At 38.0% G+C, this 27,997-nt stretch overlaps 2 protein-coding genes across 3 annotated transcripts; both read left to right on the top strand.

Moving 5' to 3' along the window:
- The first annotated feature begins 48 nt into the window (after positions 1 to 48).
- Positions 49 to 12,917, top strand: LOC139936194 (probable gamma-butyrobetaine dioxygenase). 2 transcript variants are annotated; one of them, XM_071930970.1, is made up of 15 exons: positions 49 to 190; positions 2,508 to 2,704; positions 3,221 to 3,321; positions 4,122 to 4,249; positions 5,142 to 5,278; positions 5,879 to 5,934; positions 6,229 to 6,304; positions 6,654 to 6,698; positions 7,271 to 7,395; positions 7,957 to 8,097; positions 8,805 to 8,865; positions 9,310 to 9,363; positions 9,743 to 9,811; positions 10,556 to 10,660; positions 11,033 to 12,917. In XM_071930970.1, exons 2-15 carry the CDS (start codon positions 2,525 to 2,527, stop codon positions 11,138 to 11,140), a joined length of 1,386 nt encoding a protein of 461 aa, XP_071787071.1. In that variant the 5' UTR covers positions 49 to 190; positions 2,508 to 2,524; the 3' UTR covers positions 11,141 to 12,917. The 2 variants fall into 2 exon arrangements, with proteins under 2 accessions (XP_071787071.1, XP_071787063.1); XM_071930962.1 differs by having other exon boundaries at positions 49 to 201.
- A 526-nt stretch (positions 12,918 to 13,443) lies between these two features.
- On the top strand, positions 13,444 to 27,861 carry LOC139936186 (uncharacterized). The gene is made up of 9 exons (XM_071930952.1): positions 13,444 to 13,528; positions 15,518 to 16,120; positions 16,825 to 16,996; positions 17,889 to 18,070; positions 19,092 to 19,181; positions 21,134 to 21,364; positions 21,976 to 22,122; positions 22,905 to 23,042; positions 23,530 to 27,861. The coding sequence occupies exons 2-9, from the start codon at positions 15,535 to 15,537 to the stop codon at positions 23,865 to 23,867; spliced, it is 1,884 nt and encodes a 627-aa protein (XP_071787053.1). The 5' UTR covers positions 13,444 to 13,528; positions 15,518 to 15,534; the 3' UTR covers positions 23,868 to 27,861.
- Positions 27,862 to 27,997: the final 136 nt, after the last annotated feature.

Here is a 27,997-nt window from a genome sequence, read left to right as displayed (position 1 = left end):
GATCAAAGGAGGGCGCACTTTACAACTGCAAAAAGGAAGATCAAGATGAGCGTAAATAAAGAGGGGACGGGCATTTCGTCGTAAGGATTTAGTTTTCTGATAAGGTAGCTCCAGTTTATGGATGAAGGAAATTAAATAGAGTTCCCCTTTACCTTAGGCGGAGTGGATGTGAGCTGAGTGTTTAGTGTAGGTGTGTAGGCGGTGAGTATGTCCCCATGTATGATGTTGCCCACTTTTGGCAAAACTTTTTGGGCTGCTAAATAATAAATAGCCCCACTTGGCTTGTTGGAGGGCTAGGGGGGGGGGGGTTGCAATTATTATGGCAGTGGCTTGGGGGGGGGGGTCCAATATGGCAATGGTGGTCCAATCCAATGAAAGGGTTTGTTGTGCTTTCCTAGTAGTAGTTGCGATAACGTAGGGTTCCGTTATCGCAACTATCCTAGTAGTTGCGATAACGTAACCCTCCTCTCGACGGCCGCCAGGCCGGAGACTTTCCTAGTTGTTGCGATAACGTAACTCTCCTTCCGCCAGGAAGGAGGGTTACGTTATCGCAACGAGTGCTTTCCTAACTTTTTTGATGAAGTTTTGAATCAGGGTTAAAGAATATTATTTGGTTTAAATACCCTTTACACCTAGCCCAGGTTGTACTCTGAAGTTGCATGCAACGCTCCTGTTTTTAGTAGTGATGACAATTCATTGACGCCTTTCCAGATCTTCCTGTATATCCAGTTGGTGCGCTATCGTCTTTTGTGGTGAGCAGGAATCTTGTGGAACAGCTTCTCATAAGAATCCATCCCATAAAAGTTCTAGTTGTGACAACTTTAGCAATAATAAAGTTTTTAAGCACTGTGCCTCTCCACTTAGTTAGTATTCCTGTCACTAGTATTTTTCAGAAATCCCTGAATGTTGACATTTTTCCTACGATCTGGAAATCTGCTAATATTTGCCCAATTCACAAGGGGGGTTCTCAAACTTCAGTTCAACATTTTCGTCCTTTTTCACTCCTCCCTTCTTTGTCCAAAGTTTTGAAAAGATTATTGCAGAAAACACTCTGGATCACATATCCTCTGTTTTGTGTTCAACACGGTTTTGTACCTGGTAGGTCATGCGAATCAAATCTTGCTTCACTGCTGTTCGTTGCATACAAGGGTCTGGAAGAAAAGGTTCAGTGTGACGTCATTTACACAGACTTTTCAAAAGCCTTTGATACAGTGAGTCACGCTTTGCTAATGCACAAAATCAGTAAGTTTGGCATCCAGGGAAACCTTTTTTCTTGGATTCACAGTCACTTGGCTGATAGACAGCAGAGGGTTGTTTTACATAGTGCAATCTCCAACTGGAAACCTGTCACCTCGGGTGTACCCCAGGGTTCAGTTCTCGGTCCATTGTTTTTCAAATTGTTTGTTAACGACATTCCCAACATTTTACTCATTCAGTCTTTTATTTGTCAATGATTTGAAGCTGTTTTGCATTGTTTGCATACCTGGAGATGTGCAGCTGTTGCAGGATGATCTGGACAGGCTCTATGGTTGGTCACCTACATGGAATTTAACCCTTAACCCTTTACCTAAATGTAAAGTGCTTACTTTGTCTCTTAAGAAGCAACCTATTTTGCATAATTACAATCTTTCGTCTGCCAATTTAGAAAGGGTTATACACGTCACAAAGACTTGGGTGTTTTTATTGACTGTAAAGTAACCTTTGTCTATCGTGTAGACTGCATTGTTGCCAAGGCAAACCGTATGCTTGGTATCTTTTGGTGTCACTGCAGAAACCTATAGATCAGAAAACAAAGCGTATCCTTTACTGCTCTCTTGTTAGACCTGGTCTTGAATTTTCCGTTTCTTTTAACTCACTTTCTGCAACGCAATGTTTTTATAATGTTTAATATTAACATTTTTATCCATTCTGTAGATGGTGCTTTTTGGATGTTGAAAAAAAAGAAAAAAGTTTACGTTACACCTAGATTTTTATTAACCCAAGCTAATCACTCGCTTTGGATTTGAACCCGCAAGTTTTGCGTTGAAAGATCAGATGTCTTACCACTAGACCATCAAACCAAGCTTTATTAAAGGAACATTACAGAATTGGTTTTTGCTAACAGTGTAAGCACTTTATGTAAACCACCATATACATAAACTGACAAACCTGTAGAAGTTTGAGATCGACCGGCCATCTGGATCACGAGAGAATAGTGAAAAACTGATTACAAATTTTGCATTGCATCGATGCCAAAATAAAAATGAATAAAACGCTCACTGAGCGATAAACTCCAAACGCGAAGTTAGATTATTTATTTCTCATCAAATATGACATTTCAGACAGAAATAAGGGATACTTTCAACTATCATAATCATTAGACCATGTAAGTTTTATGGAAATCTGTGATCTTCACGATTTTTGTTTCTTACCAATTCTGTAATATTCCTTTAAGCACTGTACTCTTTCTGTAGGTACCTCCTGAACTTAAGTATGCATTCAAATAGTATTCTTCGTTCATCTTTCAGAAGTGGTTCGCTGCAAAATGTCCAGGGGTCTAGGTTCATACCAGCGTGTACTGAGATGTGGGGCTATGCTTTTCAGACCTTGCATATCTCTCACACCTTCGGCAAAACTGTTTCAGAATAAATCTTTGCATCCCACCTGGAATGGAAACTGTCCCATCGCCAGCCCCTTTGTTGCAAAATGGCACTCCACTGGACCGGTAGGTACAATTCTGTTTTAATGTTTTATAAATCATTCAAACTGGTATTCAGTTTCAGATTTGTTTTCTTTGATAAAAGACACTGGACACCTTTGGTTATTGTGAAAGACCATTCTTCTCACTTGGTATATCTCAACATATCTGCATAAAATAACAAACCTGTGAAAATTTGAGCTCAATCGATCGTCAAAGTTGCGAGATAATAATGAATGAAAAAACACCCTTGTCAAACGAAGTTGTGTGCTTTCAGATGCTTGATTTCAAGACCTCCAAATCTCCAAGGTCTTGAAATCAAATTCGTGGAATATTACTTCCTTTTCAAAAACTATGTTACTTCAGAGGGAGCCGTTTCTCAGAATTGTGTATACTACAACACCTCCCCATGACTCATTACCAAGTAAGGTTTTATGCTAATAATTATTTTGAGTAATCACCAATAGTGTCCAAATAGGAGATTTGGTTCTCTCCTGTCCTATGTCTACTTCTAAAAGAGTTTTGTTCGTGAATATTTGACAGGTGAGTGATGTCATCACACAGATGAAGTCTCAAGGCGTCTCTGATATAATCCCTCAAGGGAAACATCTGGAGATAACTTGGAATGACGAAACTGCCAGTCGGTAATTGGATAGTTTTTGTACTTTTTATGTCCTTTTCTTACTGTAAGAGTGTTGTTTATAAGTAAGTATGGTTCGCACATCTTTTTTTGTGAGTAGTGGTGGCTGGTTTCTGATCATATCTGTTACTCAGTGACGCTCATGGCGCTCAAACATTCAGTATTTTGTGGAGCTATGTATGCATGTGTAGCTAAGTATGAGATCTTTTTTCTTAACAGTATACATGTACTAGTAATAGTTTAGTGGGTGTTGTGGCCTAATATGCAGCCATTCATACCAGGAACAACGAGGCGAACCCCTGCACTTCAAAAAAAAGTGTGTACTGGGTTCTTTTATGTGTTTTACTCAACACACAGGACCTATGGCTTAATGTCCCATTTGAAGGCCTTAGTAGTAAATGTTAAGTGTCTTGCTTAAGAACACAGGGTCTTGGACTCGAACCTACACTCAACTGATCAAAAACACCAGAGCTTGAGTCCTGTGCTCCTTTTCATCTGCCAGGGCCCAATTTCATAGAGGTGCTTAAGCAAAAAATTCTGCTTAAGCAAAAAATTCCTTGCTTAGTAAAAACAGGTTATCGGCCAAGACCCCACTCAATTGTTATGCTAAGTAAACAACAGCTAAATACCAGTCTCAAGCAATGTACATGGCATGAAATTTTGGCCAGTAACATGTGTAAAATAAGCCAGCTATTTTCGTGCTTAAGCAAATTTTTTGCTTAAGCAGCTCTATGAAATTGGCCCCAGGACACGCCATGACCATTTAATACATTCAATACCACCACACATTTGTTTTCTGTGCAGCTTTTACAGCTTATGGCTGCGTAAAAATTGTCATTGTCGGTTGTGTCGGCACGAAAACGGACAGCTTCTTTTGCCAAGTTTTTCGTTGCCCGAGTCTCTAACAGTCAAATCAGCCAGCATTAAATCAGGTGACTTTTTTAATATTGTAAGCTTCATTTTAAAGATTTGATTTCACAAAGTACTAAGGTTGAACTTCAGATGGGTGGTTAAAGGCAGTGGACACTATTGGTAATTACTCAAAATAATTATCAGCATTGGTAACGAATAATGGGGAGAGGTTGATATTATAAAACATTGTGAGAAATGGCTTCCTCTGAAGTTGCGTAGTTTTCGAGAAAGAAATGATTTTCCACGAATTTGATTTCGAGACCTCAAGTTTAGAACTTGAGGTCGCGAAATCAACCATCTAAACGCACACAACTTTGTGTGACAAGGTTTTTTTTTCTTTCATTATTATCTCGCAACTTCGACGACCAATTGAGCTCAAATTTTCACAGGTTTGTTATTTCATGCATATGTTGAGATACACCAAGTGAGAAGACTGGTCTTTGACAATTACCAATAGTGTCCAATGTCTTTAATATTACGATAGAGATTTGTATTTTGACATCACACTTTTCTTAGCAATTATGATTGATACACAGTTAAGATCGGTCTTTGCTCTTTATCTTCGTAAAGTTGGACCTAGACAATACAGTTTCATAAAGCTGTGTGCTAACTGTGCGCAGGGCTCAAAGTTTTGGTAAAATTCCACAAGAATTCCTTTGTGGACTGGTCTTTGGATCCCCAAAAGCCTTTTGTTTTAATACGGCTAAAACCAAAGAAATATCGTCTAATCAATTACTCAAGAATGAGATTAATCTCAGCGGGGCATTTGTTTTTGTCAACACATTATTCTTATGTTGTTGGCATTAAAATAGACATTGAAAATAGTCCTTCAAGGTGGCACTGGTAAATTTGCTGGTTTATAGACTACACGTACCTTGTATAACTCAGATATTTTGCTTTCCATTGCACCAGAGAATGGAGCTCTAAACATTGATTGGAATGAAGAGGACCACGTGACAACGATACCTCTACAATATCTTAAAGACAACTGTTACTCTGATAAGTCATTGCAAGAGGAATCAAACAAACTTGAAGTATCCGTGTGTCAGGTAGGTATTAGAAATACCGCTTATGCATTTCCCAATGCGCATTATTGAAGTTTAAGTCCATGCAAAATCGGCAACCATCATGGCAGGCTGACTTTGAAGCAATGGGGTTACACTTCTTAAAAATTTGGCATTTACAAACACCTGGGTAAAGAGAAGCAATTATATTGAAGCATCTTGCTCAACGCTACAAGTGCCATAGATGGGATTCAAACCGACACCCCGGTGACATGAAACCCTATAAGTCTTGTGATTCTTCATTCTCTGTTTGTTTGAGCTGAATTTTATTATCAGGCTTGCACATGCTTCCTGTTGCCCTTGTCTTGGCCTGCGACCTTGGTGTCCCTTCAAAAGTTCCCCAAAGATGCTCAGGTTTTCCAAGAAATTCCCTTGAGCTATTTAAGATGAAATTCCACGCCTGCGTCTTTGTTGGTTTTTGTTTTTTATTTTTTTCCAGCATTTCTTTGTGCAGTCCTAATTCTGTACCAATGACTAACAATAATTTCATGAAGGAAAACAGACCCCATACAAACAAACTAAAAAATTGTATCTTAAACCACATCACTCCAGATTTAAGTGACTGTTTTGTGTCTTTCTTGCCAGGATTTAAGAGAACATCATTATGAAGATTTACTCTCCGCTAAAGACAATGACAACAGGTACATGTATGTCATTATTTTAAAGAATTTTTTTCCCTGCAATTCGCTGTTTTTTTAACACTAGGTTAGAGACTTGAATTATTCCCCCCCCCACTTCCATATATCTATAAGGAAGTGAGTCACAAAACTGAATTTAACCTTAAAGCCCCTCTATAAAATTGATTTTTAAATTGACTTTACAGTTTTGAAGTTTGCGAAAATAAATAATACATTTGAAAGTTGGAATACTGTCACGCACCAAACTCGAAAAAAGTTGTTAACAAAACGCTGCATTGTGTTTGTTTTTGATGGTAGCTTCCTCACAGATCTGAATGAAGTTGGACTAGTTCTAGTCAAGGGAGTTCCCCAAGAACCGGATCAAGTAAACAAGGTAAGATACAGCCTTTAATTCTGGCCATATCTCATTGGACCCCCTGCAAGAAATGAATGTTCATTGTGTGTGCACTTTTTTAAAGCCTTCTTTTTTTATGAGGTATTATTTAAAAATAAAAATTCATGCTCAAAATTTTAAGACAGTCCTGGCCCATTCTATGTTGTCTCGCTGTACGTGGTCTCCGCCCCAACTTGGGTTAACAACATTGAGCAGGGGACTGCGAAGGATATGCTTTGTTTAACACAACCCAAGTGTTCTGATCGGGATTACAGCTGGATGCTCCAACTTTTAGTTTCAGATGTTAAAATAAACAAAAAATAAACAAACTATTTCCTTTCTCTGGTAGGTTGCAGAGATTGTTTCCCATGTGCAAGAAACATTTTACGGCAAGGTAAGACATTTTCTGCTCCAGCCAAAGGTTACATTTCATCATGTGGCCGAGCGGATAAGAGTACCAATATCAAGCTCTGGTGATTCTGTTCAGCAGAGTGTGGGTTCGAATCCCGGTCATGACACTTGTGTCCCTGAGCAAGACATCTAACTACATGCTTCTCTCCACCAAGGGGTAAAACCAAATAAAAATCATGTTAAAGGCAGTGGACACTATTGGTAATTGTCAAAGACTAGCCTTCACAGTTGGTGTAGCTCAACATATGCATAAAATAACAAACCTGTGAAAATTTGAGCTCAATCGGTCATCGAACTTGCGAGATAATAATGAAAGAAAAACACCCTTGTCACACGGAGTTCTGTGCGTTTAAATGGTTGATTTCGGGACCTTGAAATCAAATTCGTGGAAAATTACTTCTTTCTCGAAAACTACATCACTTCAGAGGGAACTGTTTCTCACAATGTGTTATACCATCAACCTCTCCCCAATACTCGTAATCAAGAAAGGTTTTATGCTAATAGTTATTTTGAGTAATTACCAATAGTGTCCACTGGCTTTAAACTATTATCTAGTCTTTCAGTGTAGAGAGTACACAGAATGCAATCAACCTTGCATACACACCTGATGCTTTGGAGCTACATATGGATCTGGTTTACTTCCAGTCTCCACCAGGATTGCAACTACTTCATTGCTTAAGGTTAGTAAAGAATAGATGTGTTCAAACTCTACCTTAAAGAGGTTGGCTCATCAGTGGCTTCTTTTTCTGCCTTTCACTTCTGGTGACCGGGTTTGATTCCCACATCAAACCAGAGTCTTGCATGTGGATTGGGTTTTTAGTCCCTACCTGATTGCTTGGGTTTCCCCATTTGGGGTTATCCTTCTACTTCTAAAACTGAATGTTGTTTCCTATTCTTCCTGTTATTGGTGCTAATTGTTCTGTCGGATTTGTAATTAAATTAAATTAAAAAAATAAAGAGAAGTCAAAGCGTGCCCTTTAGAAACTATCATTCATTTAATTTTTCTAGAAATATACTAAAACTTTAGCCTGTGAAATTATCCTTACTTTGGGTGAAACTAGCATACATTTGTGTGTAACTTTATATAAAGTTACCCAGTTCATTGTTCAGAAGCATTTTATTTCATTTCAGAGCCCTCTTTAATTTGGTAGAGTCAGCCACCAGTGCCTAAAAGATAGAAACAATTCAAGCAGAGATATTTCCAGAATCCTAATCTGACCCAATTTTAAATTCTGTTCTAGATTTGACGAGCAAGTGGAGGGTGGAGAGAGTGTTTTTCTTGACTCGATCCTCGTTGCTCAAGAGATGCAGCAGAACTATCCTGAACTGTTCGAGACACTCCTCAGGGTCCCAGCTACATTTCAGAAGATTCATTTTGACAGGTAAGAAATCCATTCTTCTACTTTGCACAATTATAATCATCATCTCGGCCACAGCCAGAATCCAATTTGACTGCCCCATCCCATCCAGTTCGCCATACAAAAGGTGGCAAGCTACTTCAACAATCTCCACTACTAGAGTATCGGTCTTCAGGACCCCCTCGTGGGTGTGGCTTGCCTACCTCCTCTCTTCCTACTATGTTTCTGCACCCTTAAACACCACCTGGTGAGCCTCTGAGCTCAGACATGGCTACTCTCTATCTATATCTCCATATTGATCTTGGGTTGATAAAGAAAAATTCATCAGTGGGAAATTTGACCCTGTGACCTCTGGATTAACATGCCGTTGCTCTATCAACTTAGCTATTTTGCCCTATTTTTGGCGCACATCCAGGATAATCATATAGGAATTCAGAAATAAGATGAACAAGAAATGTTCAATTCTAGATGTGGGAGGAAAGCCCAATTACGGAAAACCCAAGCAATCTGGTAGGAACTGAGAACCCAATCCACATGCAAGGCTCCGGTCTCAGGAGGGATTTGAACCACAGCCCACAGATGTAAAAGGCAGGGAAACCACTGAGCCAATACATAATGTGTAATGTTCAAGTCAGTGGTTTGAATGTGCTTGATCAGCTCGGCTTGCTGTCGGTTCATTGTTCGGGTCATTTGTCATTTTCAATTTCAATTTGTGTCCTGTCATGATACAGGGAGGTCCCTGCAGCTTACATCTACCGAAGACCACATATCACTGTTACTCCAGAAGGCAAGGTAGGTGACAAAAAGTGAATAAGGAATAACCCACATATCACTGTTAATCCAAAAGACAAGGTTTGTGACAATAAGTGTATAAGGAATAAGTAAACCTACATATCACTTACACGGTACTCCAGAGGGCAAGGCTTGTGACAATAAGTGAAAAGGGAATAAGTAATCGCACATATCTCTGTTACAATAGAAGACAAGGTTTGTATCTACAAATGAATAGGGAATAAGTAAACCCACACCACTGTTACACCAGAAGGCAAAGTTTGTTGCAATAAATGAATAGGGAATAAGTAAACCCACATATCACTGTGCATGTAATTTTCATCTGGTGCTTTGCATTCTAATTGTTTCCTTATAATATCTGTTAGTCTTTTTGTTAAAGTGGCATAACATACCTAAATAAACTGGGTTACTCTAATGAAGTATTTTTTCTTTGTCTGTCCCCAGATAAACTCTGTAATTTGGTCTCCGCCATTTGAAGGGCCTCTCAGAGTCCCAGAGGTTAGTAGAACTCAAGAAATTTCAACTGACTGTTAGATTTACAGTGTCTTTATTTTTTCATTACAAATTCACAGAACGTTAGCTAAATTTAAAATAAATACATTACAAATTTAGTAGATACATTACAAATTCATTACAAATTCAGTATAATTTGTTAAGCTCAAAGTCAGCACGATTCAAAGCTTGGCATGGTGAAGGGAGTAATAGAAAATTGAGTTTATGGTTAACAATTGAAATTTAACTTTTGCTTTTAAATCTGAGATTAAAAGTGTACCTTAGAGTAAGCATTTTTCTGCCTGATACGTTATTTTTAAAATTTAACAGTGGTTATCTAAAACTTTTTGTTGTAATTTTTTATTTTGTTTTTCTCCTCCTGCAGAAAGATGTGGAGCCGTACTACAAAGCATACAGAAAACTTGCCGAGTTAATAAACAACTCTAAACAGAAGGTGAATAAATACATTGAATACATTGAATGAATACATTTTCTTTCTAGTACAGGTTATTTCCTAGTCAAGTGTCGAATATTGACTTTGAGTCTGAGGACTTTGCTAGGCGAGTACAAACACGAGTATTGACGAACTCGAATACGAGTTCGTGAAATACAATGCTGTCCATGCCTAATACAAATTAGCTTTTAAAATGGTACACATGGGACACCCCTAAGGGGGCATGGTTGGCTTGTGCATAAAGGGCTCTCCTCTCAACAAGATGACCCTGGTTCGATACCCGGGCAGGGCCATATGTGAGTTGAGTTGTGCGTTGGTTTTCTGCTGTGCCACAAGGGTTTTCCAGACTATCCGGTGTTCCTCCCTCGGGACAAATCAAACACTTTCGATCTTGGCTGTGCTCTGTGGTCATAATGGGTTGATGTGGCTGGCTGCCTATAGGCGCCCTTGCATGCCTGCTTCTCAAACACGTTGTAGCCTCGTCCTTCTCAATTCAGCTCTTAACTGCGAGTAAGGATGATGAGCCTTCCAAATTCAGGCCTGTTACTTCACGGAGGCAACGGAGGCAATTGCCTCCGTTGCCCCTTGTCATTGCCTTGGTGCCCTTGAAATGCTCCAGTAGAAATTTACAATTTCCTCATAGGGTGCCCTTTGCCAAAGAGTAATTGCCTTGGTGCCCTTGCCCTTTCAAAAATAAAGCATACAGCCCTGCAAATTATATGCTAATTCTCATGTTTTCAACAGATCTCTAAAAGACTTCAGCCTGGTGACTGTATCGTTTTTAACAACATGCGCATACTCCATGCACGAAATGCATTTATGTTGAATGGAGGGAAGAGACGTCTCATGGTGAGTCATTCAAACGGTCATGCACTACCCCGATTGAAAAATATTGTGTGGAAAAATTTATTTTCAGATTCAGATTTTCAGACACATCTGTGTGGACGTCTGTTTCGGAAGTACAAATTGGCAGTTATAAACTAAAACCTGAGTAGTTCTTTACCTGATTTTTCAGACAAAATAAATAAAATAACAACAATTAATTGACATTTTGCCGCATCTCCATATAAAATTCGACAAAAACCACTGTGATAACTATAAGTATGAGGTCACATAGCAAGACATCTTTTCATCAATAGTTTCTTGTAAATGACAAGACAGGGACAATGATATGGTCGTTTACAAATAATTTTGTATATATGTGTATTTGTTTGGCAACAGGGATGTTATGTTAATATCGATGACTTCAAAAGTCGTGTCCAAGTGGTGCACATGAAGAAGGGATCTGGAACAATGGCTAAACGAGTGAACAATGGAGACTGGTCATAAACGCCATGGCAGAGCTGAAACTTGTCTTGAAAGTAATTTACAACGCAACACAGAATCATACTCAGGCATTTACAGGAGGGTTGGATTGGCTTAGTGGTATTATCTTTCCTCACCTTTCACCTCTAGGATCCTGGTTCGAACCCAGCCAAGGGCACTGCGGGATTGGGTCAAGTTTTCGTCCCTACCTGATTGCATCCATGGGTATTCCCTGGAATATTTGAATAGGGTTTTCCTTGCACATCTCGTCTTCTCTGTATGGGAATCTTGGCTAGTGTAGTGATTAAGTTAACTTTTCTTAATAATCCTTGGCTTCAGGACCAAAATTAATTAATACAAAACAAATTATAAAGTACTTCTGCTATATAAAAAATATCTAATGATAAAGTTTCTATTTTGTTACATGTTTGTCACACTAGAACTTCACTTCAGGGTGTCACAATTGTATGTACCGCGGTATACAATGTTGCTTATTTGCACAGTACTTCAGGTTTTCAGCTGTTTTCAGCTGTTTTTCATGGTTACATCTTAGTATGTTGACTCTAAAAACTATTAACTATTCATAGATCAAAGCTAAATTTATGTATTTTGTAAACACCAAATAGTTGTCTATCTATCTATCTATCTATCTATCTAATTTTCTACCGACAAAGCAAGGTGTTTTCTTGTGTGTGTTTTTCTAAGATGTTCACAATGCAGTGTGATTAACACATTAGTTAATTTTAATTAGTAGATAAAGCCTCCTGAGGAGGGGGTGCGGGAGGGGGGGCGTCAAGGTTGAATCATATTTTGGTAATGACTGTGAAAACAAATTGTATAATATATTCAACAGCTTATTAAAGATGGTAATTGGAGTAAGCATCCTGTGAAATTATTTTATTTTGAAGTATCAACGTTAATTACTACTCAATAAAAGTATGTTGAACAAATTTAAATCTTTAAAAATTAAAAGGGATTGCCTACAGGTGACTTTGAATTTAAGTGTGAATGCTGCCCTCGATGCAGTAGGCATTGTTTTTAACTGAAACTTTCACAGGCGTCTTTTATTTGTATCTTTCTTGATAAATGTGTCAAACTAGACATTTGGATGTGGAATTTAATTAAATTCTTTAAGGCATAATTTGTAGATTTAGATGGTGGCCCTTTGAAGTTTGAACTTTGCCTCAAAAGGTTTCACAAGGATACTTTGTGGATGTGGACTGAATTAAATTAAAGGCATGATTTTAACATCTATACAGGTTTTAATTATTGGAGATATATAGTTTTAATATTGATCATGTGATTGGAAAGAGTAATTTGTTAAAAAGTTTTGTAACATGTATTCAGTGCTTCCATTTTGCAATTATTTTGGTCTGAAATTACACAGTAGGCTGTGACCTCTTTTGTCTTGGTCATGGCCTTGGTGCCCCTATAAAAATATTGCCATAAGATTCTCCTATGAAAGTGCCTTTTACGAAATAGAAATGGCCTTGACCTTGCCCTCTCATGGAGGGAACTCAAGGCCTGTTGATTTACCCACAGTGGTGATGAGAAGGTGGTGCATATGGTTCTTGCCGTCAACCCCCATCAAATTAAAATGCTAATTATGGCACTTATTTTTTCCTTTTTAAGTATTAAACAGTATAAACTTTAATGAGAGGTATAATATGCATGCATATTCATAAACTGTGAAGCTGTGTATTCTGAGAATATGCAGTGATCATATTAAAAATAATGTTTAATTTTGTTGTAATCTATAACTTTGCTAGTACTGTTTGTGATTATTTTACCTAATAAACAAGGACAAATAAAGTCATAATGGTGATGAAATGTGTTTGAAAGGAAGTCACTTAAAAACCTGCCGGGGACCTCCATAAGGTTTCCCTATCGTTTGTGCACAGATTGTTTGTTTTTTTTTAATTCTGACTTTTATCTGAAATCTTTACGATTCCACAGTCTGTTTTTTTGTGTGACAAGTTTTGATACACAAACAATTGTCACATTTTAAAATCTATTCAGCTGTTTTTACTATATCATAATGGGCCTCACTGCTCTTGAATTTGTGCCACACATTATAAATTTCCCACACAAACCAGTGTTGAACTTTGCCTGCAATGAAATGCCCTGAAATGCTTCATACTTGTTTTACATGTTAGATTTTTGTCCTTAATATTTTCCTAATGGTTTTCCCTGTTTATTATCCTAAACAAAATTCGGAGTACCAATCAACAGTACAGGCCCAACACTAAAGTGCAAAAAAGAGAGGCACAAGAAAAATACAAAAAGTATAAATCACCAATAGGTGGCGCTATTTTACTTTAAAAATGGTGCTCCATCCGCAATTTTCATCACAGCAGTCGTGAAATTCAAAACAAAATCATGGTCGTTTCTTCATTTCAGTATTCTTATGAGGTAAGATTTTACATTCTTTAGAAGCAGAAAACAATTCTCCATACAATATAGATCATTTTAGTGAAATGCGTGTGGAATGTTCACTGAAACATTCACTACCAAGCGGTACCAAGTAATTATAAAAACCGGTCATAAACAACAAGGCCAAGGGAAGGTTTTTATATTTATGTCGGTCTTTTGTTTTAATATTATTATTAAACATAATTGCCGTGCCTACCGGTATAACTTTTATTTTTCTGAATTTTGTTGAGCTCTTTTTTGCTTGGCCTTAAAATTGACAAAGAATTTCAATAAAGAATGTACATACAACATTGGTTCTCATTGACATTAGTCATGTTCTAGTAATTATTTTAGTAATAATTATCCTGGTGTCATTTGTTTTCAGTAGGATAACAGGAAAACTGTTCACAATCAAAAACTTTAAAAAAACATTTCAAATCATCTATCCAATTTTTTAACAATGACACTTGCACTTCATGGTGTGTTGAAATTTTTAAAGTTTTGGTTTCACGTTGCGATAGACAGTCCGCCATTAACAGTGCTTATGCATTCACATGCACGACTTTGGAGCAACGTCATATGTTTTCACACCTTTCATTGGTTGGTATTTTATTGAATATTCAGAAGCTAGTATGGCGTGCAAAATAAATCAAAAATATTATTCAATTACTACTTAACAAATTTAATTACATTTTTGTCCCAAGGCATTATGGCTACTATTACTATATTAGAATCGAGAGAAATCATAAGACATGAAAGTAAAACACCCCCCCCCTGAAGCACACACACTTCATAACAATCTGTTTTCCCCCATTTCAGACCAGTAATGTTTGGTTTCAGGAGATAAGAATCCAATGATATTTTATCTTTAATGTAGACTTAATATTTATTACGCTTTAATTTATTACAGTATGCAGTTAATCAAAAAAAATAACTTTTTGGTCATTTTCACTTCAAATATTTTAATATTTTCCCCACATTTGCACACCATAGAATCCCAAATAGTAACCACCTCACGTGATCCATCTAGTGACTAAAGCAGAATGAAACTCAATCTAGCAAATAGTAATTTTGTTTTGAACTTTCGAGGTTGGATGATGTTTCTTTGACTCATTTGAATATTGGCATATTAATGCACTAGTGATTAGTACCAGAAATCAATCATTTTATAAATGTTCGAGCATAACCAACGACAGGAAACTTTATGCTCAGCATGATTAAGCCTGATGAAAATACAGATCGTGAGTAAACTGCATAGCTTCTGGCACCGGTGCAGCTTGCACAATCTCGCGGTAAACGGGAATCAAAGTTGGGGACCGAAAACATATGAGGGTCGACAACGTATGACGCTACGATATATTAGCGTACGTAGTAATGAATTTGATGTTTAGGCCTACCGTGACTGAGCTACCATGGAGGGAGTGACTCAGTGAGTGATAGAATTTAGTGTAGGCACCTCCATGGAGTAGGCACTCATGTCATGATGGATCCTTGCCTCGGCATACTCCTAGACACTGCTAGTGCTAGATGAGTTTCGTTCCGCTATCGTATCCACGAAAGCGGAACGAATCTCATAGTTCTACTAGGACGATCAGGAGTACTCGTCTCACTCTCGTATCGCCCTGATTATCAAAACTTTGGCATGATGGGGAGGAGCTGGCCACAGCCCAAACTTCTGCAATATGTATGTTGGAATATTTGAGTGGCTAGGCCTACTCATTTTTTCACACAAAATACAACAAATCGCAGAACTAATTATAGAGAATCTTTTGGGGAGGACAAAAGAGTACGACTAAACATGCTAGAGAGTGAGAAGGGAAAAATAGCTGTATTCGACCTTCCCCGTCCTTGACTTGTTTTTTTACCTTAACTTACAAGGTTGAACATCATGTGATTCACCTCTTTGAAATCATTTTGGGGAAATTATTTTCATTTGAAAAAATCCTAGAGTAATGTTTAGCTGTGAACCTCAACTGTTTTTTTCTCCAGTATAACAGACGTAAACCATGGACCCAGTAATTAGCACAAGCGATGTTCTCGCCTCATCCCTAGACAGCTTGGCAACCTCTATCGCTTGTGGAGCTACAAGTATTCTAGAAGACTCTGTGGCTAGTACTTTAATGCTAACAAATCATGGAGTCGCTTCATCGCTTGGGATCTCTCAAGCAAACCTGGGACTCAATGACATCGACGGGAACGGGTCCTCCGGAATCGACATGGGGGCGAACCAGATTGAAAACTCTTTTCCTGATTGCACCGGGGATCTCGATGGCCAGGACATTGTTGGGGGAGATGAAACAGACGCTACAGATATGACTAATCTCGGACTCTCGCAATCTAGCTACATGCTGTTCAATCTCCCAAACAGCAACCCGACCTCAGCTGCCACAACAACTTTCATGCCGATCATGGTGTTGAGTACAAGTAATGCCATGCTGAAGGCAAATGGTGTTGAACCAAATTTGATACTAGATCGACCGCAACAGGACTTGAGTCGGTTGCTTAGACTAAGAGACCTTGCCCATGCTAATCTCATATGCGCTACCCAGGAGAGTATAGCTAAATCATCTTGGGTGACCAACCAAACAACAGGTTAGTTGACATCTTCTAGCTTTAATTTAGGATTCGAACTACCTCTAGCTACATGGCAAACTCGGTGATCTAAATGGTAAGACGCTGCACTAGAATTGCAAAGGCCATGGGTTTGAATCCAACCCAAGTAATAAGCCTACCATGCCTACAGGTGATTTTTTTCACATAGCTCGGGTTAGTACCACAGTGCTAAACACACATCGGTATGTAGTGGTAAAACCAAAATTAATATCTTATTGCTTACGGTTCATAATAAAACTGTCTTGATCGAGTAATAAGGAAGTTGAAATCCTGCCATGGGATGATTTCACAAAGCAATAAGAGTTGTCAGTATTACCCTATAGTGATTTGAGTTATGACATCACGCTTTGCTTTCTGCAATTAAGATTGATATTGCAGTTGCAATTAATCTTAACTCTTGGCGAAGTCGAGCCCTGGAAGTAGAAAATTCTGCTTGAAATGATTGTGGTACCAGTCGCATTAATGTAAGTTGTACGGTATTTTGGCTGGTAACCCATTTCTGCAAAGCAAGATTTTTCTGTGCTTAACAAGTTTTTGTGCTTTCATGCTATATGTAACACTTTTTCCATAGAAGAAGCAACATAAGTAGATCTTATCACTGATGGCAGAAACAAATTCTCTACATTGAGTTTTCAAATACGGCGTTAGGATATTTTTTTATATTTTGAATTGGTAACTTTCAGAGGAGAAATTCTTCAAATGTGAAGAATGCGGACGCAACTTTAAGTCTTCCAGTCACTACAGGTATCACTGTGAGACGCACAAAGGTAACAAAGTCCTGAAATGTCCAATGGAAGGGTGCAATAGACGCTTTGCTTGGCCTGCCCATCTAAAGTACCACACGAGGACACATGCGTAAGTATCCTCTTCAAGGGTATTTATTTTCGACTTAGCCATCTTATTCTGATGTGTCATGACCAACACTGTTGAAGTTGAAGAGTCGGAGCATGCGACACAAGGGCCAAATTGAATGGTGCTACTAAAGCAGGAAATATTGCTTCTTAACCATTTTTGTCTACTAAGCAAAAAGGAGTAGGATACCTGTCATAAATAGTACAGGGAATTCTGGCTGGTAACCTTATTTGGGTAGGGATTTATTATGTTGTGCTTTGCTACTTCTTGTGCTTTAAAGACACTGGACACTATTGGTAATTGTCAAAGACAAGTCTTCTCACTTGGTGTATCTCAACATATGCATAAAATAACAAACCTGTGAAACTTTGAGCTCAATTGGTCATCGGAGTTGAGAGATAATAATGAAAGAAAAAACATCCTGGTCATACGAAGTTGTGGGGGCCTCAGATGATTGATGTCGAGACCTCAAATTCTAAACTTGAGGTCTCGAAATCAAATTCGTGGAAAATTGCTTCTTTCTTGAAAACAACGCCACACCAGAGGGAGCCGTTTCTCACAATGTTTTATACCATCAACCTCTCCCCATTACTCATTACCAAGTAAGGTTTTTTGCTAATAATTATTTTGAATAATTACCAACAGTGTCCAGTGCCTTTTAAAGCAGCTCTGTATGTTGTAATGGCTTTCCAACATACTCAATGAGGTTACCAAACTAAAATTGTCTGTTTGCAGGGACAACTTCACTATCAAAATATAATCTGTTTTTAAGATATAATCTGTTTTTGTTGACAAAATGACAAGGCTGAATTTAGCCCTTTACTCCTGTGTCTCTCTTTAGGACTTCAATGCGACCAATTTACAGTAAGATTCTGGTTATTATTTTTGTCAATAGCAATGATCGTCCCTACAGCTGTTCAATGGATGGATGTGGTAAGACCTTCTACACTGTACAGAGTCTACATGTCCACATGCGAACCCACACTGGCCATAAACCGTTCAAATGTTCAGAGGAAGGTTGCGGCAAAAGCTTTACAACAGCTGGAAATCTCAAAAACCATTCCAGAATTCACACAGGTAAAATTTATTGTTTTTTATACTTTAAGGAGTTTAGCGGTGATACTTCGTTATGTTTTCCATAATCCATCAGCACCATTCTATCGTCAGACATGGAACAAAATATACCAATAATATTTTTTGAAAGTTCTTTGAAAATGAATGTTCCATACCATAGACTTAAATGCACTGGACACTATTGGTAATTACTGGAAAAAAATGTTAGCAAAACACTTACTTGGTAACGTACATTGGAGAGCTGTTGATGGTAAACAACATTGTGACTGAAAGGCATCTGAAAGCACACAAATTGTGCGACAAGGGTGTTTTTTGAGATACACCAAGTGAGAAGACTGGTCTTTGACAATTACCAAACGTGTCCAATGCCTCAAAAGATACTGGACACTGTCGGTAGTTGTCAAAGACCAGTCTTCCCACTTGGTGTATCTCAACATTATGCATACTGTGAAAATTTCAGCTCAATTGGTCGTCGAAGTTGTGAGATATCTATGAAAGAAAAAACACCCTTGTCACACGAAGTTGTGTGCTTTCAGATGCTTGATTTTGAGACCTCAAATTCTAAATCTGAGGTCTCACAATGAAATCCGTGGAAAATTACTTCTTTCTCAAAAAATCTGTCACTTCAGAAGGAGCTGTTTCTCACACTTTTTCACACTTTTTAAGCACTCATTAATTATACCTTTGTTTTGTTGGCCTGGTAACTATTTTTAACTATCTATGCGCCGTTGGTACCCTATTTTTTATTTTTAGGATTTGAAACTTTGCATGGTGGAAAAATAAGATATAGAAAGGTTTGCGGTAACACCATGTAATGATAATCTCTAACCACCCCAACTCAATTAGAGATTATCATTAATACATGGTATTACTGCAAACCTTTTTTATTTTCAATTCCTTGTATTTGGTAAAACTTTAACATTTTGTAATGAATGTATTTTGATATGGCCACTGGCCAGTGGATGTCAAATTTCTAATACGAATGGTCAATTGATCAAATGGTTTGTCTTATCTCTTAATGTAGGAGAGAGACCATTTATATGTGACCACGAAGGCTGTATACAGAGTTTTGCTGAACACTCCAGTCTACGCAAGCATAAACTTACTCACACAGGTAAATATCTTGAAAAGGATCAGAAACCTTAAGACAGGTTGGCTTAGAAATTTGGTTTGTTGGACCACTAATTTACAGACATTGTTCTATTTTTGGCTCTGTGAAAATAAAAGAAATTCACTCCAACCTGAAAATGAGCTCTTATTGAAAAAGGGGACTTGATACAAATAACAGTCCATTCACTACCCTCCCATAAATTTGTTTTATTGTGTACTATTTTGTTAATTCTATTCATCAATCTTTATGATAATGTATCTCTTTTCATGAAATAAATGTTTAAAGGCAGTGGACACTATTGGTAATTACTCAAAATATTTTTTGCATAGAACCTTACTTGGGAACGAGTAATGGGAAGAGGTTGGTAGTATAAAACATTGTGATGAACGGCTCCCTATGAAGTGGAGTAGTTTTCGAGAGAGAAGTAGTTTTCAAGGAATTTTATTTCGAGACCTCAGATTTAGAATTTGAGGTCTCGAAATCAAGCATCTGAAAGCACACAACTTCGTTATTATCTTGCAACTTCGGCGACCGATTGAGCTCAAATCTTTACAGGTTTGTTATTTTATGCATATGTTGAGATACAGCAAGTGAGAAGTCTGGTCTTTGACAATTACCAATAGTGTCCAGTGTCTTTTTAAAGACACTTAAAGGCAGTGGACACTATTGGTAATTACTCCAAATATTTATTTGCATAAAACCTTACTTGGGAACGAGTAATGGGAAGAGGTTGGTAGTATAAAACATTGTGATGAACGGCTCCCTATGAAGTGGAGTAGTTTTCGAGAGAGAAGTAGTTTTCAAGGAATTTTATTTCGAGACCTCAGATTTAGAATTTGAGGTCTCGAAATCAAGCATCTGAAAGCACACAACTTCATTATTATCTTGCAACTTCGGCGACCGATTGAGCTCAAATCTTTACAGGTTTGTTATTTTATGCATATGTTGAGATACAGCAAGTGAGAAGTCTGGTCTTTGACAATTACCAATAGTGTCCAGTGTCTTTTTAAAGACACTTAAAGGCAGTGGACACTATTGGTAATTACTCCAAATATTTATTTGCATAAAACCTTACTTGGGAACGAGTAATGGGAAGAGGTTGGTAGTATAAAACATTGTGATGAACGGCTCCCTATGAAGTGGAGTAGTTTTCGAGAGAGAAGTAGTTTTCAAGGAATTTTATTTCGAGACCTCAGATTTAGAATTTGAGGTCTCGAAATCAAGCATCTGAGAGCACACAACTTCATTATTATCTTGCAACTTCGGCGACCGATTGAGCTCAAATCTTTACAGGTTTGTTATTTTATGCATATGTTGAGATACAGCAAGTGAGAAGGCTGGTCTTTGACAATTACCAATAGTGTCCAGTGTCTTTTTAAAGACACTTAAAGGCAGTGGACACTAATGGTAATTACTCAAAATATTTATTAGCATAAAACATTTCTTGGTGACGAGTAATGGGGAGAGTTGGATGGTATGAAACATTGTGAGAAACGGCTTCCTCTGAAGTGCCATAGTTTTCGAGAAAGAAGTAATTTTCCACGAATTTGATTTTGAGACCTCAGATTTAGAACTTGAGGTCTCGAAATCAACCATCTAAACGCACACAACTTCTTGTGACAAGGGTGTTTTTTTTCTTTCATTATTATCTTGCAAGTTTGATGACCGATTGAGCTCAAACTTTCACAGGTTTGTTATTTTATGCTTATGTTGAGATACACCAACTGTGAAGACTAGTTTTTGACATTTACCAATAGTGTCCACTGCCTTTAAAAAAGGTGGAAGAAAATTAATACAGAATTATCAATGCATCAACTTTTTAAATTGGAATTTTAAAACAAGTACAAAATGGTGAGGTTTGCCACTCGTATTTAACTTAGCATCTAATTCTGCTTTTAACAACACCACATACATTCTGGAACTATTAATGTTGTTTGCTCCAAATGCACGCACAGGAGAGAAGCCATATGAGTGTGAAATCTGCTTCAAAGTGTTCTCACAAAGCGGCAGTCGAAACACCCATAAGAGACGTCACCACAGCAAGTCAAAGTCCGCGTCATCTCGAGGAGACAGGAAGATACGAGACGGGAGCAGGGAGAAACAAGAGGCAGAGAGGGACACTGAAATTAACTGTAATTTATTAGGAGATCATCAGGGTACAACTCATAATGAAATAGAACTCGAAGGTAAGCTATTCGCAGGTAAACAAAAATCGTCACCGTTTTCAGACAACTCTTTCAAAAAGTCCTGCATTTCTCCGGCATATCTGTGTTTTTACTCTTGGATTTAAGTGTTGAGATAAAAGTTTCCACCAAGTTTCAAGCTGGTTTTCAAAGAATTGTTAAGAGTTGACTCTGAGGGGCAAATCTACAAGACTGCATGGCTTTTACAGTACCAGAATAGAAATGACATTTAAATTGTTTTTGTTTGAACAAACACGGGTGGCCTATATTTGATAATTGTGTTTATATAGTAAACATTTTGAAGAAAAAAACACTTTTGTTAAAGATGTCATACAGTAAGGTATTGGAAAAGACAAGAGCCTAATCGTGGTTGTTGAATGAACACATTTCTTGAAATATTTTTACGATTGTATTCCAATCTTGTAATTTTAAAGTCTACTGTATTCATCTATAAAAAAATCTGTAATCGACTTTGAGGCCCATAGAAAAAAAAATGTGCCCACGCTGACCTATTTGGTATTCATTGTTGCAATTGCACTCAAGAAATTCTACAAGGACATCTGTTTCACAATCAAGGTCCATAGGATGTAATTTTGTCTTTGTTTTTGTTTCAGAAATCACCTTGCCTAATCCTGAGCACAGTAACGCCACCTTACACACCATGACAACTGTAAGTGTTTCCGAGGCAGACATGCACATGTCTTCACATTCATCTATGCCTGAACATGATGGTATATCACTGGCACACTCCATGCTTGCAGGTTGGTTTTTTAATAACTGTTATAATTTGAATGCTTGAATACGCAGGGTTGTAGATTGTCAAGTCCTTGAAAAAAATTTCACAAAACATACATGTACTTGGTGAGAAGCATTGCAGCTGTTGATAGTATAAACTATTTTGTAAATTAATATGAAAGTCATTTGGTTTGGCAGAAGTTTTTCAGCCCAAAACATTGAATCTTAGAACCGGTTTATGTATGGATGCTGTTCAGAGAGAAGGATTGAAATCTCTATTGCTGGTTGAACTTTCTTAATCTTAATCGCCCACATACACATTATTTCCAATCACCTACAAATTGCTTTTGCTTTGTATGCCACCTCACCTTTGGTGTGTGGTTTTGTGACTGTGAAGACTGGCATTATATCTTTTAATCGATCCTGGAAAGTGCATTGACATTTGTTTATTTTACAGATCAGCTCATAGTTCTGATTGGAAGGGGTAGAAAACGGTCTCAAGTTCCATTTCAAAACTGTTAAGAAAAATACATTGAGATGCACAACCTAATGCTCTTTGTACTGATGGTTATAGCATAGTGACTGTTCTATTTTCTCAACACCCCTATGTTCCGACAATCCTGTATTCCGAGAAACCATGATTATTTATACACGGTAGGGTTAGGGTTAGGAAAACACGCCAATGGTGTCAGAATATAGGGGTGTCACTCAAAACACTGGGGTGTAATGTAACCGATAGCGTAGACAGCACCCTCTAACTTTGGTGCTTAAGAGCTTGATGTGACTCTGCTTTTTTTCTTTCAACCAGGTGTTACTCTTAACTCACATCACCAAGATTCTTCATCAGGTCATGTCATGCAGTCTGAACAGGACAATATGACCATGTTGGGTCATAATGGCATCGTAGGACATGACAGCTTGACTTTGAGTCACTCCATTCTGGAAGGTAAATTTGTTTTCTCTCCAGAACTTGGGAAAGTACACCTATGTAGAAGGTGCTTTATGCGCACTGATGATAGGGTAAAAGCATCCTTGAATTTTGGGGAAAGTTTGATTGTGACCCCCGAACTGTTTAATTAGAAAGGTGCATTATCGTGGAACGAACACTTCGTTATTAATCAGCGTGTGTTTCTGAGACAGTGGAGTGTCAATAATGTTTCAGAACTTTCCACAATATCAGTGACTTGAATCCATTCACACTGTGTTTCTCAATTTTGTGCAATGCACATCTCTTGTCCGAAGGCTGACATAATTAGGGTCAATTATCTTGCTCACGGTCTCAAGTATCATGACAAGAACCCGAGCCCACACTCTGATGAGTTAACTGCACAAGACTGCTCTACCTCCATCCTTCAGCGGACTATTCACTCCAATGTAGGGCCTAAATGGGTTTTTTTCTCCAGATAATAACAACAATATTTTTTTCTTCCCAGTGACAACAGACTTGGAACATGGCACAAGCTGTAAGGCAGACTGTGACGGCTCCAATGCCCGTAACGTAGTAGTCCTCACCCAGCCAAACCATAACCATGATCACACCCTAAGTATGATCACAGATGCATCACAATTCCCCGTCAGCCATCAGTCGGCATCTGCAGAGGACATGGTTTACAATAACGCCATGCTGCCGTCTGCTGCTCACATGGTGGATCAGGATCATGGAGGGCACGACGTGGACATCCCTGTATCTGAGATTGAGGTCAGTGGGCATCACCACCACCACCACCACCACCATGACCTCCAAGGTGGTGATATAGTGATCACATGGTAAAAGTTTAAGGTTCATTATGTAAAGTCATCATCACCACAGTGACCTCTAATGCTAGAGTGTAGATTTGGATTAGAGACCATAACTGTTCTTTTATAGTATTAATCACTTTGCTGAAATTTGAGTCCCTATCACCACCACGACCTTCCAAATGAAGATGCTTGTGATTGTTAACAACATCAATGGGTTTAAGGTTGATGGGTTATTTAAATATTCACCACCACAAGATATGGTCATCAGATGGGAATGATGATTGTTTACCCTAGCAGTATTTTGTAACCAATACCATCAGCATTGTCTTCACTGCCATGACAAGGGCCCAACTGAATAAAGCGTGTAAGCACAAAAACTTGCTCAACACAAAACACATTTGCTTAGCAAAAATAGGGTACCAGCTTGTGACGGGTACCCTGGTAATTTCTTGCTAAGCCAACAAATTTGCTAAGCAGAACTTTCTGCTTTTAAACAGCTTCATGAAGTTGTGTAGAGGGCCCAACTTCATAGAGCTGCTTAAACATAAGATATTGCTAGTAACAATTTTCTGCTTAGCAAAATATGTGCAGGATACCAGTAAAAAATTGTACATACATGCTAGATGGTACTTTTGGTAGTAACCTTAATCTGGCAAGCATTTGTTGCTGTGCTTGTCTACTTTTTTTCTTAAGCAGCTTCATAAAGCTGCTTCAGCCAAAATACTATTTCACATGTACCATCTGTGATTGTTATACCTCGGTAACAAACTGTGAAGTTTGATTGGTCGAGAACCAATCATGTGACGCGCAACAAAAACGCATGTTACATGGCTCGACAGGACGGGTAACATGAAAAGTGATGTACACCGGTGTACATCACCTTGATCGTCCCCTGCGTTGGTCGATTTCCAGCGCTGTGTACGAAACAACCGCGGGTTCGAGGGAATTGTTTCTTGTTCGTCTGCTTATTAAACAATGAATAGTCCGTGGTAATAATGTTTGAAGATGACAACAGAACTTCGAGAAGAGGAATAACAATTATACAAAGGTATAACAAAACAATTGTTGCACGCTGTGACTGGGGTCCATGGGTTTTGTACACCCTCGGGGGTAAATGGCACCCTCGGCTTCGCCTCGGGTTCCATTTTCCCCCTGGTATCCTGGTCATTTTTGCAAAACAAAAAAATGTTGAGCAACGTTCTGTACCTAATCAGCGCCATCATGGCGCTGCTGACCACAACATTCTGTGCTCATGTGATCCCTTTTAAGTGCACATTGTTATGTGCCATTAACATGGAAACATATGGTAAGCACTGCCATGACATCTGGATCTGTAGTGTGTGTATGTTTGCATGTTTGTTTGTGTGATCTTCCCAACAGGTGAATTCGGCAAAGCTCCAGGGAGGGGATATAAATGCAAAGCTGGCAACAGCCAATCTCGGTCATACATCTTTTGGTTTAATTTCAATGATTATAAAATGCACAAATCCATAAATTGTGATCAGTAACTAGAAGACAAAACTTATTCTAGTTTTTTGAAATCAGTGGTTAGCTTGGTAGGATTTTAACCCACAACCTTGTGATTTCAAGTCACAATGTCGTCTAATATGCCAAGTACAGTATTTACAAAAACATAGCTTTACATGATCATGGTGTAGTGGTTTTCATTGTTAGGGCTGTAGTATGGCTATATGCTGCAATCTGTTAGCCAGCCATATTGGGACTTGTATATGCTAGGTGTCACAGGAAAGGTCAAAGATCATGTTTACTCCCAAGCATAGACTTGCTCTATGTCCCAAGTTAGCATTGTGGCCATCTTATTGGTAAAAACAGTGATGACAAAGGAACAGCTATGTCCTGACAGTACACAGGTTTGCAAAAATGAGAGACTTCCTTTTGAAAGTCGAGTTTATGTGCTACTCGAGTTTATGCTACTCGAGTTTATATTTGAAAAACTATATACTGGAGTGAGATTTAAATTAAGTGAGCTTTCACAGCAGGGCCAAATTTTTATGGTGATTCTTCTCATGACATTTATCACTTGCAATTGTTCTTCGCTTTTACACTAGCAGGGTTAGCAGCCAGTTACCATGCTAGCCATATAAAAAGTGAAGAATAAGTACATTACGTGCACAATTAAACAAATAATATCTATGCATTGAATTAAGTATTGTACTAAGTTTTTTATTCTTTTTCTGTAGGCCTATACATTGATATGTGCAAACATTAAAAGGGTACATTATACCGGGATAAGGCCTTCTCAGGTCTCAGACTATCCAGTTTCCACTGCAACACGACTTCTTAAATGCAGGAATACTTTAAATCTTGAACAACTGAACTTGCCAGATGTAGAGAGGTCATTAAAGGAAATCGGGCGGGGGCGGGGTCCCAGATTGGTAAGTACTTCAAAAAGTAATGATCATAAGAACTTGAGCTGTTGATAGCAAAATATATAATGTGGTTTGGATAATTTTTCCACCAAAACGTTGAATCTGAGAAATGATTCATGCATGAATTGGTGCTCAGATTTCTAAGGGTTTGTTGACATGAATGCTGGGCCAGATATGCGGTTTGTACTTGCTGTCACCTTGTTAAACATGAACCGATTCTCAATTCGTATTAACAAAGTGAAAGGTTATTACTCATTTCTCATTAAGTAGACACTGTATTCAACTGAAACTATCACATGTGACTTTTAATCTTTCTATTTATAATTTTGCCTATAACCTAGTATACCTTCACAAAAACCAGTCTACGAGCCTACCTTTAAGATTCCTGTACAAAACCAAGGGGCAATCATGCAATTTTGATTCGCATCTAGCTAAAGTTGTATATTTTTTTTATAAAACATCAAGTCATGTTACCATTTCTATAACCATGTCACCATTTCAATTTGTTTTGAAAATTTAAAGAAAACTGGATCTTAAAAAGAACAACCAACAGTGGTGCCAACCTAAAATCAAGTAATATTTAATAAAATAATCAAGGGCGTACAATTATTTTGTAAAACTACCTTAACCTTTTTGAAGCGGTCTGTTCTAAGGGTGCTTAGGATATAGTTAGGGTTTCTGGATATAGTTAGGGCTCCAAGGGGTCTTATTCAAATTATCTTAAAGGAACACGTTGCCTTGGATCGGACGAGTTGGTCTATGAAAAGTGTTTGAAACCGTTTGTTATGAAATGCATATGGTTAGAAATAGAAAGATGTTTTAAAAGTAGAATATAATGATCCACACAAGTATCACTCAAAATTGCACGGTTTTCACGGTCGGCCATTTATGGGGGTCAAAGTTTTGACTCCCATAAATGGCCGACCGTGTTTGTCGACGAGGTAAAATGAAAACCACGCAATTTCGAGGCATATTTGTGTAGATCATTGTATTCTACTTTTACAACATCTTTCTAACCATACCGATTTTATAACAAACGGTTACAGGACGCTTTTCAAAGACTAACTCGACCGATCCAAGGCAACGTGTTCCTTTAAGGCAAGCTAGTACTTGTATACAGTGGATGGAGTAGTAGGGGACAGGCATTGAAACCTCGCCAGGGCCAAATTTTATACAGTTCCTTAATACCCTTCAACCATGGCTCTTGTTATTTGACTAAACTATGTTTATTATTGTGAGGGGTCTTTGTTCCCGACACCCTATGTTCCTACAACACTATCGTCCAATAACCCCTCATGAAGAACATGATGGAGTTGTGGTTAGAACTAGGAAAATTAACTGGGTGTCGGCATATAGGATTGTAACCTACAATCCAGGGTCATTGGAAATTTAGTGATGTGAAATTTATTTCAACTAGTCCGTTAAAACTTTATAAAAAGAGGACACTTCTAAAAATCTAGATTTATTTTGTTTCATGGAAGTTACAAATTTGGAATGTGTTCTGCTGTCATTATTGCCACATAAATATTCACACATATCTATTATTTAATGATGTGGATTTATTTAAAATTTTGTAATTTATCATTAAATACTTCCTAGTTAATTGGAATTATGTAAAATTGTAGTGTTGTTATCAGGAAAGTGTCAAATTAAATTGTTGCATTGAATCATGTGAACATGACCTAAGTGTGTAGCTTGTGGTTAATTATACAGCTATCCCAACGGTTAGAACCCTGCATTGGAACAACCCCAAGTTTTGACGGTGTCCACC

Source organism: Asterias amurensis, chromosome 1 (genome assembly GCF_032118995.1).
Source record: "Asterias amurensis chromosome 1, ASM3211899v1".
Classification (NCBI taxonomy): domain Eukaryota; kingdom Metazoa; phylum Echinodermata; class Asteroidea; order Forcipulatida; family Asteriidae; genus Asterias; species Asterias amurensis.
Note: the sequence above shows the minus strand (reverse complement) of the source record. Positions and strands in the feature narration are given on the sequence as shown.

Coding starts and splice junctions, on each gene's coding strand:
- LOC139936194 (XM_071930970.1), top strand. CDS start 2,525: ATGTCCAGGGGTCTAGGTTCATACCAGCGTGTACTGAGATGTGGGGCT. Junction 6,699..7,270: donor AAGAAACATTTTACGGCAAG/GTAAGACATTTT, acceptor ACTATTATCTAG/TCTTTCAGTGTAGAGAGTAC. Junction 9,364..9,742: donor GGCCTCTCAGAGTCCCAGAG/GTTAGTAGAACT, acceptor CTCCTCCTGCAG/AAAGATGTGGAGCCGTACTA.
- LOC139936186 (XM_071930952.1), top strand. CDS start 15,535: ATGGACCCAGTAATTAGCACAAGCGATGTTCTCGCCTCATCCCTAGAC. Junction 16,121..16,824: donor GGTGACCAACCAAACAACAG/GTTAGTTGACAT, acceptor GGTAACTTTCAG/AGGAGAAATTCTTCAAATGT. Junction 23,043..23,529: donor GAGTCACTCCATTCTGGAAG/GTAAATTTGTTT, acceptor TTTTCTTCCCAG/TGACAACAGACTTGGAACAT.